The 18,256-nt window shown below is 43.0% G+C and overlaps 1 protein-coding gene and 1 long non-coding RNA gene across 2 annotated transcripts in view; one reads left to right on the top strand and one right to left on the bottom strand.

Moving 5' to 3' along the window:
• Positions 1-1,750: 1,750 nt before the first annotated feature.
• On the bottom strand, positions 1,751-6,679 carry LOC102156172. Its single transcript, XR_005380007.1, has 3 exons — positions 6,450-6,679; positions 2,968-3,225; positions 1,751-2,887 (listed from the first exon to the last, which is right to left on the bottom strand). It is a non-coding gene; the product is annotated as an uncharacterized LOC102156172 (long non-coding RNA).
• The window catches only part of TMTC1 (transmembrane O-mannosyltransferase targeting cadherins 1), a 269,996-nt gene continuing 257,256 nt past the window's right edge, over positions 5,517-18,256 (top strand). The window contains exon 1 of the mRNA XM_038577170.1: positions 5,517-5,800. Within this exon, the coding sequence (XP_038433098.1) occupies positions 5,517-5,800 (284 nt within the window). The remainder of the gene's footprint in view (positions 5,801-18,256) is intronic.

Below are 18,256 nucleotides of genomic sequence, written 5' to 3'. Positions count from 1 at the left end.
TAGCTATCCTGTTTCTTAAAAGATTTTTTAAGAAACAGAAAAATTTTAAAGTAGAAAAATAGCATTAAGGAGCATTTGGGCCAGTTTCCACAAGAGTGCCCCCACATCTGACACCAATTGAAAGTTTAGGGCGTTCCCCAACCACCCTGTTTTGAGAATTTTCTGGAAGGATTTATAGAGTTCACTGAAAACTGTTACACTCACAGTGAAGGATTATTACAGAAAAAGGATACAGATGAAAATCAGCCAAGGAAAGAAGTGCCTAAGAACGGAGTCCAGGCAAAAGTACCAAACACAGCATGCCTGTTGTCTTCTCTCCATGAAGTCAAGGACATGTCTCCATCCTGGCATTAATGTGTGATAATATGTCCAGAGTATTGCCAAACCAGGGAAGCTGACTTGGGCCTTTGGTGTCCAGAGTTGTTACCCCATGGGGCTCATCACATACTGTCCACATGGCTGACCTTGTTCGTCAACCCCTCCCAGGGATCAGGCTAAGATCTTTAGTGGCCAGATCTCCCAGAAGTCAGAGCTGATACTGTGTAACCCAAAGTTCCTGTCATAAACTACATTGTTAGACTGTCCGGTGGCCAAAGCCCTAGGCAAACAAAGACAATTCTGTTAGGCAGGAAATTCCAGGAGCCTAAAGATTATCTCCCAGTAGCTAAGGCAAAGGCCAGGACTCTCTTTAGGTAAGGCTAACTCTTCACTACACAAGTATAGTTATCCCTTTGCCTCTGCCCATACTTATGCCTCAAATTCAAAATTATGATACTAATAATGACCAACCCTATTTCATCTGAGAGTGTGCCAGTCAATTCATATTAGTTCACAAAAACTGATTATTAAATATATAGGAGTTTTGTAAGCTGGTTGTTAAACATAACTGTTATAAAAAATTTAGTTATATAAACATATAGATTCAGTCACAAAGATAATAAATGTTCAAAACTCATCATCTAGTAAAATAATTTTACTAGATCTATCAATATGCTCTTGATCCTATCCCTATCTCCTGTATCTGTCTGGTGAGAATTATGTATATTATCCTACTATGCTTCTCTTCTCATCTCCGCATTCAGTGACGTCATGTTGGTAGCATGAAATTGACCATGGTGAGAATATTTACACCATGAAGTTAAACAAATGCTACGAATCAGGACTTTTTCTGAATGCATTTTAATTTTCAGAAGCATTTTTCTGTTGAAGCAACTTGTACTAGAACTGTTAAAGAGTGTTTTATTTATTTATTATTTTATTTATTTATTCATGAGAGACACAGAGAGAGAGAGAGGCAGAGTCATAGAGGGAGAAGCAGGCTCCATGCAGGGAATCCAGTGCAGGACTCAATCCCAGGACCCCAGGATCAGGACCTGAGCCAAAGGCCTACGCTCAACCACTGAGCCACCCTGGTGCCCCTGTTAAAGAGTATTTTATAGGCTGTGACATTAGGATAAATTTCTGAGAAATTATTCAAAATATAAATCACAGTACTTCTAGAGCTAATGATTCTGATGGGATAATTTTTCTAAAAAATTTTAAGTCTTCATACAAATTAGTTTGTTGTAAGCTTGAGTTTAATTTTAAATGTAAATCGATACAGGGTATTTTAGCGGGTTTTCTTCCTGACATTTCCCATAAATTGTGGAGGTTGTACAAGAAAAGAAAAGTGGCTTTTTCATTTGTATATAATTAAAGTGTAAAAATAAAAATATAGGTAATTAAAATTTCATTTGTATGAAAAATACCTTTTTTTCTTTTGTATACAATAATCTTAAAATGTAATGTCTGTTTCTAAGACTGTGGATATTTGCTTTGCAATGCTGCAGCAGCTTTCAAACCAGAGATTCTAAACTCTTTGAAGGAGTCTAGTAAGTACTTGCTATGCTTTATCTTCATGTACACATATATGCTTTTATCTTGTAGTAACTTGCTGACAAAGTTTATTGCCTGAGAGACAGCAAGTGCAGGATCACAGATAATTTTTTTGGATATTCTTTAATTTTAATTCTGGGCAGAATTCACAGAGATACATTCTGGAGACAGGTGTGGAAGCCAGTTTATGGCCATGAGGAACCCTTCCTCTCTCCAGGGGCTGCTGCTTCTGCGACTGTCATTGCTAGCAGCCCTGGGACAGACCTGGGCACAGCCAGTTCTCAGACCACAGGACACCTCAGACTGTCCCACATTTGTCCAGCCTCATGCTGGCCAACTTCTTAAAGTGCATGTTGCCTAGGCCCAGGTGGTAGGATAAGTATAAGTATATTTTAATTTTCTTGTTTTCTTGTTTTTTTTCCTTCCTATTTTGCTGTATTTTCTTCAGGAGCATGTAATACTTAAATAACTAAACCACAAACATTTATTTTTATTTTTTTCAAAAATTTATTTTAATGTAAATTATCAATTCCTTTTTTTTGATTCCTGACTCTGTAACACTGCATTTGTTCCTTTATTAAGGGTGTACCTGAACAGGATGTATATTAGGCTGAAAAAGCACAGTGGGCAGTAATTTGAAATTTGTTTTATTAAAATACCTACTTATCCTTGATTTATTTTTAGTTGTGTCCTAATTTCTTTAAGGACTGTGGTCCCTTTTAATTTGCATGAGTGACTTAATCTGTATGACTCTCAGAGAAGCACTTCTGTAATAATTTATGTTTTAAATTGCTCTGAGTGGACAAAAGACGTCTTAGGTAGTATTGCTCTAATTATAAATCCTTTAAAAATAATCAGAGACTAAGCAACAGGAATAAAATCTCATTTCCTTTTGGGCCCCTTTATTAGCCAAGATGAGTGCTTTATACCTTAAGAGAGAAGCAGAGGGGATGATGGACTTGGCATATCAATGTAAACCCATCTCTGACATCACCATTTTTCTACTGTTTTCCTGTAACACAGAACAATATTGAATTAGGAAGTGATGGGACTGCAAAGGAATTGTTTAATTTAAAAAAAAAATTTACTTACTGGTTCATGCTTGAGAGGACTTTTAAGGAATCTCACTATGTTAAAGTGAATCCATCCCAAATTTATCATCCGAACTAAATAGGCTGGAAATGCCGCTGAATGTAGAGGAAAACCTAAGGAAATCTAGCGCAGAAACCTGGAACCCTACTTAGATGTTTCCTTTATCTCTTTCCCTTTACTCTTCCAATGTCTTTTTGGAGTTCAGCTCTCATCCTTCTCTTTTCTCCATTGTCATGGAGAACTCTGATAACTCTGCACCTAAAAAGGAAAAGAACTCATATAAGAAGGGGATGGGCAGGACTATACTCCTACCTGGGCACTTTAAGGGTAATTGGAGGGAGTAAGGTCTCTGTAAAACTCTATTATTAGTCATTCTTTGGGATTAAGGCACTGTTTCAAGGAAGCCTCTATTGATGATAGGTAAGGATTGATATATATTGGCTTATTAAATCTATCATTTCAGCAAAGGCAATTTCACTGTCTTAGTCAAAAGTCAACTTAGAAAGTTTGACATTGATTGTGTTAACCCCTCACACACACCCCACACAGTCACACTTTGGGCTGCTTTGTTTATCCAGCCCAGTACTTAGCACATTGTAGCACAAATATACTCTTAATATATTTCTATTAAAGTGAGGGGCAGGCAAAGAGGAAAGGCTGTAGTGTGTTCTGTGGGGAAGATGGTAGATGCAGGTGTGTGTGGGGGCTGGATATTAAAGCTATCATGGGTCAAAAAGTTTTGAGGTAAGGATAAACATCGATGCTTGGCTTTCTCCGTTTCAGTTTGCAAGTCACTGACTTTCAAGTCACCAAAAAGCAAAGTGAAGTGGATGAAATGCATCTTGACCTGGAATACGTTTGTCTTCATTCACTGAGTTTTCAAATGCTCAGATACATCTTAAAATTAAAAAAAAAAAAAAAAATTGATGTGCTAAAGAGTCACACAAATGCTCAGTACAAGAACAATTTCTGCCTTTTATTTTACTTAAAAAAAAATCAATGAAACCTTTTAAGAATCTTCGAAGGATGGGAATATATGGCAAATTTCGTACTTTACGTTCTTCTTTGGATGTGTCACATTCCAGGTAACTTCAATAACACATAGCAATGGAAATTTACGATGGGTCTCAAAGAGTTAACAGACTTTTCGAACCTGGAGAAATTCTAGTAATCATCATTCTGAGATACCTACCTTATTTACATATATAATTAGTATTTTTTTAAAAAGAAAATAACTTTTCAGAAAAATGGGGAGATTGGGAGATTATTTTTTTTCTTTCTTTCTTTCTTTCTGGGATGTGTGCGGTTGTGATTGGGTGGGGAGGGGGAAGACCGGAGTGGGGGAGGGAGGAGTAGGGAAGGAAGAGAATGGAAGGAGGGGGGGAGGAGGGAGTGAGGAGGAGGGAAGGGGAGGGAAGGAGGGAGGGAGGAGGGAGGGAGGGATGTGGGAGGGGGAGGGAGCGGGAGGGAGTGGCGTATGGGGGAGGTGCGGGAGGGTTATGTGTGATGGGGGTGATCTCATCCAGCAAGTGGGGTTAGGGGAGGGAGGGAAGCGCGTGCGTCGAGTCGTTTCTGTCTTTCTTGTATTCTTTCTTTCTTTCTTTCTTTCTTCTTTCTTTCTTTCTTCTTTCTTTCTTCTTTCTTTTCTTTCTTCTCTCTCCCTCTCTCCCCTTATTTCTTTCTCTCTTTCTCTTTCACTCTTTCTTCTTTTTTCCCCAAGTGGTATTGACTTAGTAGGAACAGTTCCAACACGCCCACAGCCCAGGAAATAATAATCAGACCCAAGTGATCCATTTAGGTGGGAAGAAAAAAGTAATTTGCTCAGCATCTCCTGGATCGTCTTAAAAGAGTTTCAAACGAGAAGAAATGTTTCAGGAGCCAGCCCAGGGCGCAGCCCGGACCCCGACCCCGACCCCGACCCCGACCCCGACCCCGGGCCGTCGGCGAGGTGCGAGCAGAGCAAGGGGCGCCCCCGAAGCCCCCGCGCAGGGCGGGGGCAGACCCCGGGCGGAGCCGGGACGGGGCTTCGGCAGCTCGGGGTCCCCCGCGGCCCCCCGACGCCCAGGCTGCAGACTTCCCGGGACGCGGCCGCCACTCTCCTCGGGCGCGCGTGGGGTGCGCACCTGCTCGGCCCGCCCTGCCCCGGCCCGGGGGCGCCCGCGGAGGAGCGGGGCGGGGGGGCGCCAGGCGGGACCCCGGGGCCCCGCGTCCGCCTCCCGGGCGCCCCGCGCCGCGGCCCCGCTCCACCTGCGCGCCGGCCGGGCGGCCCGGGTCCGGGGATGGCGCGGGGCGGGCGGAGGCGGGAGCGAGCGGGGCATGCGCAGTGGCGCGGAGGAGGCGGCGGCGGCGGCCGCGGGAGGCGGGAGGCGGGAGGCGGGGGGCGGGGGGCGGCTGTTTATTTGCGGCGGGGCCAACTCGGCGGCGCAGGCGGCGGCGGAGCGCGGGGCGCCGGCGGCGGTGCAGCGCCGCCGCACCATGCCCGAGCCCCCCTCCGGGGAGGATGCCAGGCGCCCGGGAGCGGCCAGGGCAGCGGTGGCGGCGGCGGCACGATGGTGGTGACCGGCGGGGACCGCGCGCCCTCCCGGCGGCCGGGCTGCGGACTGGCGCGGGTCGGGGCCGCGGCGCTGCTGGCCGGGGCGAGCTGCCTGTGCTACGGCCGCTCGCTGCGGGGCGAGTTCGTGCACGACGACGTGTGGGCGATCGTGAACAACCCCGACGTGCGGCCCGGCGCCCCGCTCCGCTGGAGCATCTTCAGCAACGACTTCTGGGGCAAGGGCATGGCCGAGAACACCAGCCACAAGTCCTACCGGCCGCTCTGCGTCCTCACCTTCAAGTGAGTCGGTCCCCCGCGCTCGGGCCGCCGTTTCTCACCGCCCCCGGCCCCCGGCCCCCGGCCCCGGCCCCCGGCCCCCGGCCCCCGACCCCGCGGCCCGAGCGAGGGGAGAAGTTGCGGGACCGGCTGGAGGGGGGGCGCTCGTCTCTCCTCCTGCGGCCCGTGCGCCTCCGCGCCTCGCTCTGCCGCCGTCCCCGCCGCGCTGCTCGGGGTCCCCGGGCGCCCGGGGCGGCTGGCGGGGCGCGGGCTGCGAGTTGGGATCGACTTTGTCAAGAGTCCGCGCTGCGGGCGGGCCGCGCTCTCGAGCGAGGCCGGGCCGGGGGGAGATGCTCGCGCGCCCCGGGATGCCCCGGGATGCCCCGGGATGCCCCGAGATGCCCGGAGATGCCCGGAGATGCCCGGAGATGCCCGGCCCGGCCAGGCGCGAGCGTGCGGGCGCCGGAGTCCCGGACGCGAGGCTGCGGTGAGGATGCTTCCAAGTTGGGGGTTTCCCGAAGGCTTTAGGGCAGCCTTGCTGGGGGCGAGAGGATGAGCCCCCTGTGGGGTCGCGATCGGGGGGACCGGAGGCGAGAGCCCTGCGCTGCCGGGGCTCCCGGGTTTTGGGGAGGCGGCGCGGAGGGAGCGCATCCCCCCCCCCCCCCCCACCGACCTGCACCCTTCGGCTGCTCCCCGAGCCTTTCCAGTCTGCAGGTCTGCGGAGGGGCTCGCGATTTCGATTTTAAAAGATGCAAAGCAAAGGATTGCAGAAGCGTGGGATCCTCCGGGGATCCTGGTGTCCCAGTCGAAATAGTTTTTGTTTTACAACCCTCAGAGTCATGATTCAGCATTTCTGGTGTGAATAAAGTGTAAAGGGAACCGAGCGAACGCCAGGTTTTTGTAGGGTGGAGTATTTTCTTGAATTTAAAAGAGGGCTTGCTTCACGCGGAAGAGGAGGAGAGGAGGGGCTTTGCCTGAGCGCGGTCGTCTACACCGCGAGCCTGACTCAACCCCTTGTAATTTGGCTCAGCATTAAAGCTTACAGTGCGCCGGACAGAAACTTGAAATAATATTGGTTCAGTATCATCCGTATTTTAAGCCTTTTGCAGTGGGTGTAATATGAACCCGTCTTTATGGTGATGGTCATTCGAGACGGGATAGGCAGCTTGAAAAGCTCGCCTCTGGCCAGGAGGCCAAGGTTTCTTGACAGGTGGCTGTGATGACTTAGGAAAGGAAACCCTAGCAGTTGGCGGTAATTCATGGCCTTTTGACTTAATTCTTCCATTGAAAATTCAGTGTTTTAAAAGAGGGCGAGGAAATTGCACATTTGACTCTGAAGAGAGTATTTTAGAAACATTTGTCTCTTTGGAAAGTGGTTTTGGTTTTTTTGGCTGAAAGATAACCTCAGCTAATGACGGAGTTTCTCAGTTTTCCAAATGTTTCTTAAAATCTCAGATGGTACAAATATATATGTTCATCTTCTAGATTGATCTGCTTATTCATTTTTAACAGGGAGGGAAGATGGTTCGTTTCAGGTGTGGAAGCTCACAGCATGAGCTGTGCTTGGCTTGTAACAGCCGTGGAGACCAACTGGATGTGAGCATTTTCCATTTTAAAAGGTCAGGGCCAGGGCGCCTGGATGGGTGGCTCAGTCAGTTAAGCGGCTGCCTTCAGCTCAGGTCATGATCCCAGGATCCTGGGATGGAGCCCCGCATCCATCAGGCTCTCTGCTCCCCCAAGAGCTGCTTCTCCCTCTCCCTCTTTGGCTCCCCCTGCTTGTGAGCTCCTGCTCTCTCTGTCAAATAAATAAATCTTTTTTATTTTAATTTTTAAAGCCAGGGCCAAATGCCTGTGCCCACTTGGTGGAAGGTGGGGAAGATGTTTTCACTTCTTCACTTTCTAAAATGTTTTTTTTTCATTCATGCTGGAGATGGCAGGGAGAGAAAAGAGAGGAATGGGGAAGGAAGTAGACAATGATGCAAGCATGTTAGCAAGGATTTAGGGTAAGGGGGGAAGGGGGAAGGAGAGTTGCAGGGAGGGGCCAACTGCTCACTGTGTACTCATTGGTTACAAAATGCAGATTGGTGTCTAAAACTATTGCTCTTTGTATATCTTTTTTTTTTCTCTTTGTATATCTTATCTCACTGGCTATGTAAGATAAATGTAAGATAATTTTTTTTTTTTTTTTTGAGCGGATTGAGTTGCAAATCTAGAGAGCAACACTAATTGGAAAGGGGGAGATATCTCTTCAGAAAGAAAAAGCTCATGTTTCTGGGTTCACAGGTGTGGATTAAAATAAGACCCGGAAGCTTTCTCCACACTGGGTCTTCTTGTGCAGCAGCATGAAGAGGGGCACGTATAAGGGACGGCACTGATGTTAGACCCACACAACTCTAAAGATGTTGCAAGGAAGGACAGAAAACCACGTTTAGTAACTACTCAGTGTGAACCAAACATTGGCCTAGGCACCTTATATAGAATATGTCATTATGATTTTTACTTTAGGTAGTTTAGGTAGTTTAGGTAGAAAATAAAGTTAAAGTAGCCTTTTAAATATATATACACACTTCTAAGTATATCTTAAGTTAGGCTTGTTTGAATAAAAAAGTCTGAGAATTTAGGGATCCCTGGGTGGCTCAGCGGTTTAGCACTGCCTTTGGCCCAGGGTGTGATCCTGGAGACCCGGGATCGAGTCCCACATCGGGCTCCCTGCATGGAGCCTGCTTCTCCCTCTGCCTGTGTCTCTGCCTCTCTCTCTCTCTCTCTCTGTGTCTCTCATGAATAAATAAATAAAATCTTAAAAAAAAATCTGAGAATTCAAGATCATTTTAAATTATTTTTTTTGTGGTAAGAACACTTAACATGAGATTTGCCACTTAAAAATCTTAAGAGCACAATAAAAGATTATTAACTGCAGGCAAAATGTTGTACAGCAGCAGATCTGTGGCGCTCATTCCTCTTGTGTAATTGGAACCATATACCTGCTGGACAGCAACGCTCTGGGCTCCCCTTCCCCCTGCCCTTGACAGCTGTCATTCTACTCTCTGTTTCTATGAATTTGACTATTTTAGATACGTTATCTAAATATAATCATGCAGTATTTGTCCTGTGACTGGCTTATTTCACTTAGCATAATGTCCTCTACCTCCATCCATGTTGTATATGACAGGATTTCCTTTTTTAAGGCTGAATAATACTTCGTTGTATGTATATGCTGCTTTTTAAAATCCCTTCATCTGATCATAGGCAGTTAGGTTGTGTTCATGTCTTAGTTACTGTGAATATTGCTGCAGTGAACTTGGCAGTGCATATATCTCTTCAAGATCCTGATTTCAATTGTTTTGGATTGATAACCAGAAGTAGGATTGCTGGATTATAAGGTAATTGTATTTTTAACTTTTTGAGGAATCGCCATACTGTTCTCCATAGAGGCTGTACTTTTTACATCCCCACGGATAGTGTCTAATGATTCTGGTTTTTCACATCCTTGCCAACACTTGTTATTATCATTATTATTTTCCATAAAAAACAGCTTAATTGGTGTGACAGAGGTGATAACTCATTGAGGTTTTGCTTTGCATTTCTCTGGTGATTAGTGATGTTAAGCATCTTTTCATGTGCCTATTGGCCATTTGTATGTCTCTCTTTTTTTTAAAAGTATAATTGACATACAGTATCCTGTTAGTTTCAGATGTATACCATAGTGATTTGGTGTTTTTATAAATTATAAAATGGTTCCCACTATAAGTCTAGTTACCATCTGTCACTATAAAAATTTGTTATAATATGATTGACTATATTCCCTAGGCTGTACATTACATCTCCATGATTTACTTATTTTATAACTGGAAGTTTGTACTTAATGCCTTTCACCTATTTTGCTCACTCTACCCCCACCCCCTGGAACTAATTACCAATTATTCATTTCCTGTATCTGAGTCAGTTTCTGTTTTGTTCTGTTTGGTTGTTTTGTTTTTTAAATTCCACATATAAATGAAGTCATATGGTATTCATCTTTCTCTGACTTCTTTCACTTAGCATAATACTAAGTCCATAATACTAAGTCTCTAGGTCCATCCATGTTGTCACAAATGGCAAGATTTCATTCCTTTTGATGGCTGAGTCTTTATTGGAGAAATGTCTGCTCAAGCCCTTTGCCCATTTTTTCATCTTTTTTTTTTTTTTTTTTTTTTTACCTTGAGTTGTAGGAGTTTCGTGTGTATTTTGTATATTAGTAACACATCACATACAGGCTTTGCAAATATTTTCTTCTATTCCATAGGTTGCCTTTTCACTCTGTTGATTACTTCCTTTGCTGTGCAGAGGTTTTTAGTTTGATGTTGTCTCAGTTACCCAATTTTATTTTTATTGTTTGTACTCTTGGTGTCATATTTTAAAAAATCATTGCTAAGTCTAACTTCATAAAGTTTTTCACCTGCTTTTCTTTTTTCTTTTCCATTTTTTTAAAAAAAGATTTTATTTATTTATTTGACAGAGAGAGAGAGCACAAGCAGAGGGAGTAGCAGGCAGAGGGAGAGGGAGAAGTAGGCTCCTCGCTGAGCAGGGAGCCCATGTGGCTCTATCCCTGGACCATGACTTGAGCCGAAGTGATGCTTGCCTGACTGAGCTACTCAGGCGCCCCTCCCCTGTTTTTCTTCTGGAAGTTTTACAGTTTCAGGCCTTACATTTAAATCGTTATCATTTTAAGTAGATTTTTGTATACAGTGTAAGGTAAGGGTCCAGGTTAATTCTTTTGTATGTGGTTATTTTCCCAAACTGTTGAGACCATCTTTTCCCTGTTGTGTATACTTGGCCTTCATGTTGAAGATCATTTGACCATACATGTGTAGGGAAATTTCTGGCCTCTCTATTCTTTCCCATTGGTTAGTATGTTTCTTTTTATTCTAGTGCCATAGTGTTTTAATCACTATAGCTTTGCAATATAGTTTGAAATCAGGAAGTGTGATGCTTGCAGCTTTGTTCTTTCTCAAAATGGCTTTGTATATTTAGAGTTTTTGGTAGATTCAAATGAATTTTATGATTTTTTTCTATTTCAGTAAAAAAGAGTAATTGAGATATTGATAACGAATACAAGACTCTATAGATGTCTTTGAATAGTACATTTTAATAATAGTAAGTCTTCTGTTCCATAAACTTGGGATGTCTTTTTATTTGTGTCTTCTTTAATTTCTTTTGTCAGTGATTTATAGTTTTATTTTATTTTTTTATTTTATTTATTTATTATTATTATTTTTTTAATTTTTATTTATTTATGATAGTCACACAGAGAGAGAGAGAGAGAGGCAGAGACACAGGCAGAGGGAGAAGCAGGCTCCATGCACCGGGAGCCCGACGTGGGATTCGATCCCGGGTCTCCAGGATCGCGCCCTGGGCCAAAGGCAGGCGCCAAACCGCTGCGCCACCCAGGGATCCCGATTTATAGTTTTAATTATACACCTCTTTGGTTAAGTTTATTCCTAAGTATTTTATTCTTTTTGATGCTATTGTAAATGGGATTGTTTTCTTAATTTTGGATAGTTTATTATTAGTGTACAGAAATGCAACTGAGGGACACCTGGGTGGCGCAGCAGTTGGGCATCGGTCTTCAGCTCAGGGCGTGATCCTGGAGTCCCTGGATCGAGTCCCGCATCAGGCTCCCTGCATGGAGCCTGCTTCTCCCTCTGCCTGTGTCTCTGCCTCTCTCTGTGTCTCTTATAAATAAATAAATAAAATATTTTAAGAAATGCAGCTGATTTTTTTATTGAAATATAGTTGATACATTTGCAGCTGGTTTTTGTATATTGATTTGTATCATGTAACTTTACTGAATTTGAATATACTAACAGGTTTTTTTTTTTTTTTTTTGAAGTCTTTAGGGTCCTCTAACATAAAAGAGCAGTGTCATCTGCAAACAGATGCTTTTATTTCTTTTTTTCAATGTAAATGCCTTTTATTTTTTTACTTGGCTGATTGCCCTGGGTCGGACTTCCAGTACTAAGCTGAATAGAAGTGCAAAGGTGGGCATTCTTGTCTTCTTGACTTAGGGAAAAAGCTTTCAGTTTTTCACCATTGAGTATAATGTTAATTGTGGGCTTTTCGTGTGGGTTCTTTATTATGTTGAGGTAAATTCTTTCTAAACCTAGTTTTTGAGTTTTTACCGCAAAGGATATTGTCAGATGCTTCTCTTGCATCCTAGACATGATCGTGTAATTTTTACCTTCCATTTTGTTCATGTAGCATATAACATTAGGTAAATCGTGCATGTCGAACCATTCTTGAGTTCCAGGGATAAAACCCAGTTGGTTATGGTGGATGTTCCTTTAGTATATGGTGGGTGCTCCTTTAACATACTGTTGAATTCAGTTTGCTAGTATTTTGTTGAGGACTTTTGCATCTGTGTTTATCATGAATGTTGGCCTGTACTTTCCTTTTTATTTATTTTTATTTTTTTTTTTTTTATTTTTTTTTTTTTTATGATAGTCACAGAGAGAGAGAGAGAGGCAGAGACATAGGCAGAGGGAGAAGCAGGCTCCATGCACCAGGAGCCTGATGTGGGATTCGATCCCGGGTCTCCAGGATCGCGCCCTGGGCCAAAGGCAGGCGCCAAACCACTGCGCCACCCAGGGATTCCCTGTACTTTCCTTTTTATATAGTGTCTTTGGCATTAAAAAAAAAAAAAAAACCTTTTCATTGTGAGATAACTGTACATTTCCATGCAGTTATAAATGATAATATAGAGATTTTCCTCCAATGTTAAAGCTTTTCATAAGTATAGTATAATATCACAACCAGGAAGTTGACATTAATACAATCCACAGCATTTACTTAGATTTTACTTTTTACATGTATTCTTTTTATTTTTGTTAAGTGTGTATTTAGTTCTATGCAGATGTCACATGTAGATTTACAAGGTTACCATCACAGTCAAGACACGGAACAGTTTCATCACAAGGATCCTTCCTGCTTCTTTAACATTGTTATAAACAATGTTAATTCATAACAACCCCTTAATCTGTACCACCCCACTCTGCTTCATTATCACCACTAACCTGTTCTCCATGTTGAAAAATAATTTCATCATTTTGAGAGTGCTATATGTGGAATCACATGGTATGTAACCTATTGAGATTGGCTTTCTTTTATTTAGCACTCTGGAGTTTATTCAGATTTGTTGCATATCTGCATATTCAGATTTGTTGCATAGTTCATTTCTTCTATTGCTGAGTAGTATTCCGTCGTGTGGGTAGCCCAGGGTTGTCCTTCACCTGTTCAAGGACATCTGAGTTGTTTCCAGTTTTGGGCTATTACAAACAAAAATGCTATAAACATTCATTTATAGGTTTTTATGTAAACATAAGTTTTATTTCTTGGGGATAAATGTCCAGGATTGCAATTGCTGGGTCACATGGTGGTTGTGTATTTAGTTTTTTTTAAGAAAGTGATAGTTTTCCAGAGCTTTTCATACCATGTATGAGTAATTTAGTTATTTTGCTTCCTCGCCAGCATTTGATATTGTCACTGTCTTTTATTATAGCCATTCTGATAGGTGTACAGTGATATCTCATTGTGATTTTAATTTGCATTTCCCTAATGGCTGATGGTGTTAAATATACTCATGTGCTTATCTGCCCTGTGTGTATCATCTTTGCTAAAATGTCTCTTTGTATCTCTTGTCCATTTCCTAAGTAGAGTTTTATTTTAATTTTTAATTTTTATTTTTTGTGTTGAACTTTGAGATTTCTTTATATATTGTGGGTGTACAAGTCCTTTGTCAGCTATGTAATTGGCACATATTTTCTCCTGTTCTGTAGCTTGTCTTTCCCAGGGCAAAACTCATACCTAGGTTGTTTGTTTTTAAACAATTTATTTATGTATTTGAAAGAGAGAGAGATTGAGAGCAAGAACCAGGTGCACATGAGTGGGAGAATGGGCAGGGGGAGAGAATCTGCAAGCAGACTCCCCCCTGAGTGTGGAGTCCCACAAGGGCTTGATCCCATGACCCATGAGATCATGATCCAAACCCAAATCAAGAATCTGATGCTTAACCAGCCGAGCCACTCAGGCGCTCAAACCTAATTTTTAGGAGCACCTGGGTGGCTCAGTGATTGAGCATCTGCCTTTGCGTCATGTCCTGAGCCTGGGGTCTTGGGATCAGGTCCCTCATCGGGCTGCCCATGGGGAACCTGCTTCTCCCTCTGCCTATCTCTCTTCCTCTGTCTCTGTGTCTCTCATGAATAAATAAATACAATCTTTAAAAAAAAACCAAACAAACCAAAAAACCTAGTTTTTATTAAAATAGTTTATTATCTTTGATTCAATGAATGTCACACATACTGAGAGCTAGAAATTACCTTAAGAGGGATCCCTGGGTGGCTGAGCAGTTTAGTGCCTGCCTTTGACCCAGGGCATGATCCTAGAGTCCTGGGCTCGAGTCCCATGTCAGGCTCCTGGCATGGAGCCTGCTCCTCCCTCTGCCTGTGTCTCTGCCTCTCTCTCTCTCTCTCTCTCTCTCTCTCTCGGTCTATCATGAATAAATAAATAAAATCTTAAAAAAAAAGAGAAGAAAGAAATTACCTTAAGAAAGAACAATAAATAAACACAGTAATAAATAAAGCTGTGTAATGCTCGTTACTATAAAGGTACTTGCATGTATGGAAAGCTATTAATCACAGTTTTTCTCAAGGAAGAAATCTGCTGAAATCGGAATGAGGGAATGGATTTTTAATCTTTTGAAAAATAAATAAATAATTTATAAATTAAAATATTTATTTATAAAATATGTGTTTTATAAATAAAATATCTATCAAATATGTGTTTTATAAATAAAATATTCATCAAATAAATTGATGAACTTATTCAAATATTTATTTGTCTTTTTTTTATTTATTTTTTATTGGTGTTCAATTTACTAACATACAGAATAACCCCCAGTGCCCGTCACGCATTCACTCCCACCCCCTCAAATATTTGAATTACAATTATTCAAATATTTATTTGATAAATATTTTATTTTTATTTTATTTATTTATTTATTTATTTATTTATTTATTTATTTATTTATTTATTTATTTATTTATGGAATGGATTTTTAGAGTGCCTACTCTACCAGTTTGCGGGGCAGGGTGCAAAGGGACAGGAAGGCAGTTTTCAAACATCTGGTGGCTTTGTGCTATGTCAGTGCAACGAAATTGAAACTTTGTTTTTTTGGCAACCGTTTCCCTGCATCGCCCTAGGTTGTGCGCTAGAGATTCCTTGGAGCTCTGGGAAGTGAAAGTGAAGCGACCCTGTTGGTGGGGGGTCGGGGGTCGGGGTCCGCGTGGGTGGGTGCGGTCCCAGGCCTGCGGGCCGCCGGCGCAGGTGTGCGCGCGCCTGGAGCTGGCTGGGCGGCCCCCCCGGAACTCTCCAGATCGTGGTGCTGCAGCAACTTGGAACCTGGTGCAGGTGTGAGCGCAGCCCTGGAGGGAGGAGCGTCGTCAGCCTGTTTGCGGTCGCTGGCGTCGGTCGTGAAAGTTGGAGCCTGAGCGGCTGTGGGCAGCAGCAGTACATCCCGGTTCCCCCTCGCGGCTTCGGGCTCTTGCTGCCCCTCCCCGGCGCTCAGCCCTGCATCCTCCCTCCCAGCGCCTGCCCGGCCGAGGCCTCTGACCCAGACGGCCCGGCCCGCAGCTGCAGCTTGGCCAGCTTGGCCGTGAAAGGGCAGGCCTCCGCCCCAAACCCCTCCTGCTGGGTCATCCCTGGGGGTTCCGCTTCTCCGGCGGCACTTTAACTGATCTAAGCGGTCATCTCTGTGTTCCTTTAAGTGAATCTAGAATTCTAATGAATTTCTGTTCCTAAGTCAAATCTTCTATTCGGTCTTTCCGTAAGATCATTTCCGAGGGCACACAGGAATATTTTTGGACCATTGTAGAGCAGAATCAGAACATCTGGGGAAACTTAATCTGCAGCAGTAACCTTTGTTTTTTTTTTTTCTTTTTCTTTTTTTGCTTCTTTATCCTCCATCGGCCATGACCTGTTTTTTAACTCCGGAATCAGGACATTAAACACATTAAACATGTTAAGTCACTCTGTAGACACTTAATTGACACAGAACCAAGACCCATGATGCCCATAACCCTCACCATGACAAATGGCCTTGATTGATTTTAAAGGATGTTGAGCTTTTGAATTTTATTTCCACTCCATCCCTTTCCTCTTGAGAAGAAGCTCCTGCTGGATCGTTAGCAGGGCCATTCCACATCAGGAAGCAAGGAGAAGCTTCCTTCAACAAGAAAAAAAAGCAGGGTTTTTTTTTTTTTTTTTTTTTTTTTCCAAGGTAAAGATGGGAAACTAGGGCAAATTAAAGGACCTTAAGCTCTTGGTTCTCATTCCATGTTTAGGCTACTAGATCATAGTAGTCTACCAGTTTGCTATAAAGGTTTGTCTTACTGAAGGCTTCTGATGGTGATATAAACCATAGGAGTGAAAGTGGGTGGTTTCAAATGTCAGAGTTAAAAAATAGAATATCTTAATATGTGCAGCTGTAAGGATTTGCAACATTTTAATGCTTGGATCTGGAGAAGGTTTTTTTTTTTTTTTTTGCAGCAGTTTGCATCTTTTAGTCACAGATGAAAAGCCAACCATGAAAATCGGCTCTAGCCTCTGTGCCCAAAACCTAAAAGAAATGGTAGTGTGTTCATTTTGGTTCTATTCCTTTTGATTTGTCCCTCTTTGGAACTCATTTTGAGATAGTCTATTGCAGCAGAGCTGATAGGTTTGTGTTCTATGTCTATGATGGAAACACATGGAGATTGTTTGGCTAGATTGTCTAGGGTGTTCAATGATAGATATAGCCAAGGAAAAATATGATTGGAGGCAATAAAGATTTTATAGAGAAAAATGAAGAAATGGCCTCTGAAAATTGCATGCCAAATTCAGGTTTATCTTAGAAACCCCAAAAGGAGGAGGTTAAGATTGTTGTCCCTTAGCATATGCCTTAGATGTGAAATGGGCTTTAGACTGCAGTCTGGCAGTGTAGGAAGGATGGAAAATGAGAGGAATGTATTTTTGAATTATGAGGATTTTTATAGGTGAATCTCTGAGTGAAGGCTTGGAAAACACTTTTGGAAGCAATCTTTTTTTTTTTTTTTTTTTTTTTTAAATCAACACATGTCTTTTCTGTCTTCCTTTGGAGCTACAAGTCATGTTTTTCCTAACTTTGAATATGTAGTCATTCCACTTAAAAAGACAGGGACGAGGGGAGGAATGCTTGGTCATGCCAGAGCAATGGCACTGTTGCTTTTCCAAATGAGAAGAAATGGCGTCTGTTCTACAAGACCCAATTGATCTGACCCCTGGCCACCCCTCTGACCTCTAGTCCATCAATCTGCACCTCCTTCTACCTCTGCTAGCATTATACAGTCCTGTGCCCAATAGGCCACACCTGCTGCCTGGGACCCTTGCACTTTGCACTTCCTGGAATACTCTTACCCTAGACCTGTACAGTCTTTGCTCTCTCGCCACCTTCAATCTCTGCTCAAATGTCACTTCCTCCTTGACACCTTCCCTGGCTTCCAATTCAAAATGGCAAACTCTCCTCTGTTTCATCCTCATTCTCTCACTCTCTGTTCTCTTTCTTTGCCTTAGCTCTCTGGCAACATGGATTTATTGTTGGTTTTTATCTTCTCTCACTACTGTGAAAGCTCCATCAGGTGTATCCTTAGCACCTAGAACAGTGTCTGGCATGCAAAGTAGGGGCTTCATAAATGACTGTTGAAAGAGTGAATGAATTAATCATTTTTGTGAATGCTTAACTTTTTCAGGTAAATATTTAGGCAGAGCTACACTTTTATAATATAAACAAAAAAAGTCTGCTTATTTCTTGGTTTATTTACCTTTATTCTTCTGTCAGAGAAAAGTGGAGGCAGGTAAAGAATTTCCTGGACAGGGATCCCTGGGTGGCTCAGCAGTTTAACGCCTGCCTTCCGCCTGCGGTGTGATCCTGGAGTCCTAGGATCCAGTCCCACATTCTCCCTCTGCCTGTGTCTCTGTCTGTCTCTCTCTGCCTCTCTCTCTCTCTCTTTCTCTGTGTCTTTCATGAATAAATAAATAAATAAAAATCTTTTAAAAAAACACAAACGCTTGGAATTTCCTGACTGATGGGAGTGTCTCTGTGGCTCACAGTGGGTCCCAAAATCACACTTGAGTTTATGCTAAGGAAGAGGTAACTCATAGTGGGCCTCCTGATACTTTCAGAAAGTGGGCTGGCTATGCTGGAAAGACCAAAGCATGTGTGATTAGAGAGATGGGACTTTGAGCTACATACCAGCCCTACTTTCCTTTTTTTTTTTTTTTAAGATTTTATTTATTTACTCATAGAGACACACAGAGAGAGAGAGAGAGAGAGAGAGGCAGAGACAGGGAGAAGCAGGCTCCATGCGGGGAGCCCAACATGGGACTCGATCCCGGGTCTCCCGGATCACACCCTGGGCTGCAGGCGGTGCTAAA

Source organism: Canis lupus, chromosome 27 (genome assembly GCF_011100685.1).
Source record: "Canis lupus familiaris isolate Mischka breed German Shepherd chromosome 27, alternate assembly UU_Cfam_GSD_1.0, whole genome shotgun sequence".
Taxonomy (NCBI): domain Eukaryota; kingdom Metazoa; phylum Chordata; class Mammalia; order Carnivora; family Canidae; genus Canis; species Canis lupus.
Note: the sequence above shows the minus strand (reverse complement) of the source record. Positions and strands in the feature narration are given on the sequence as shown.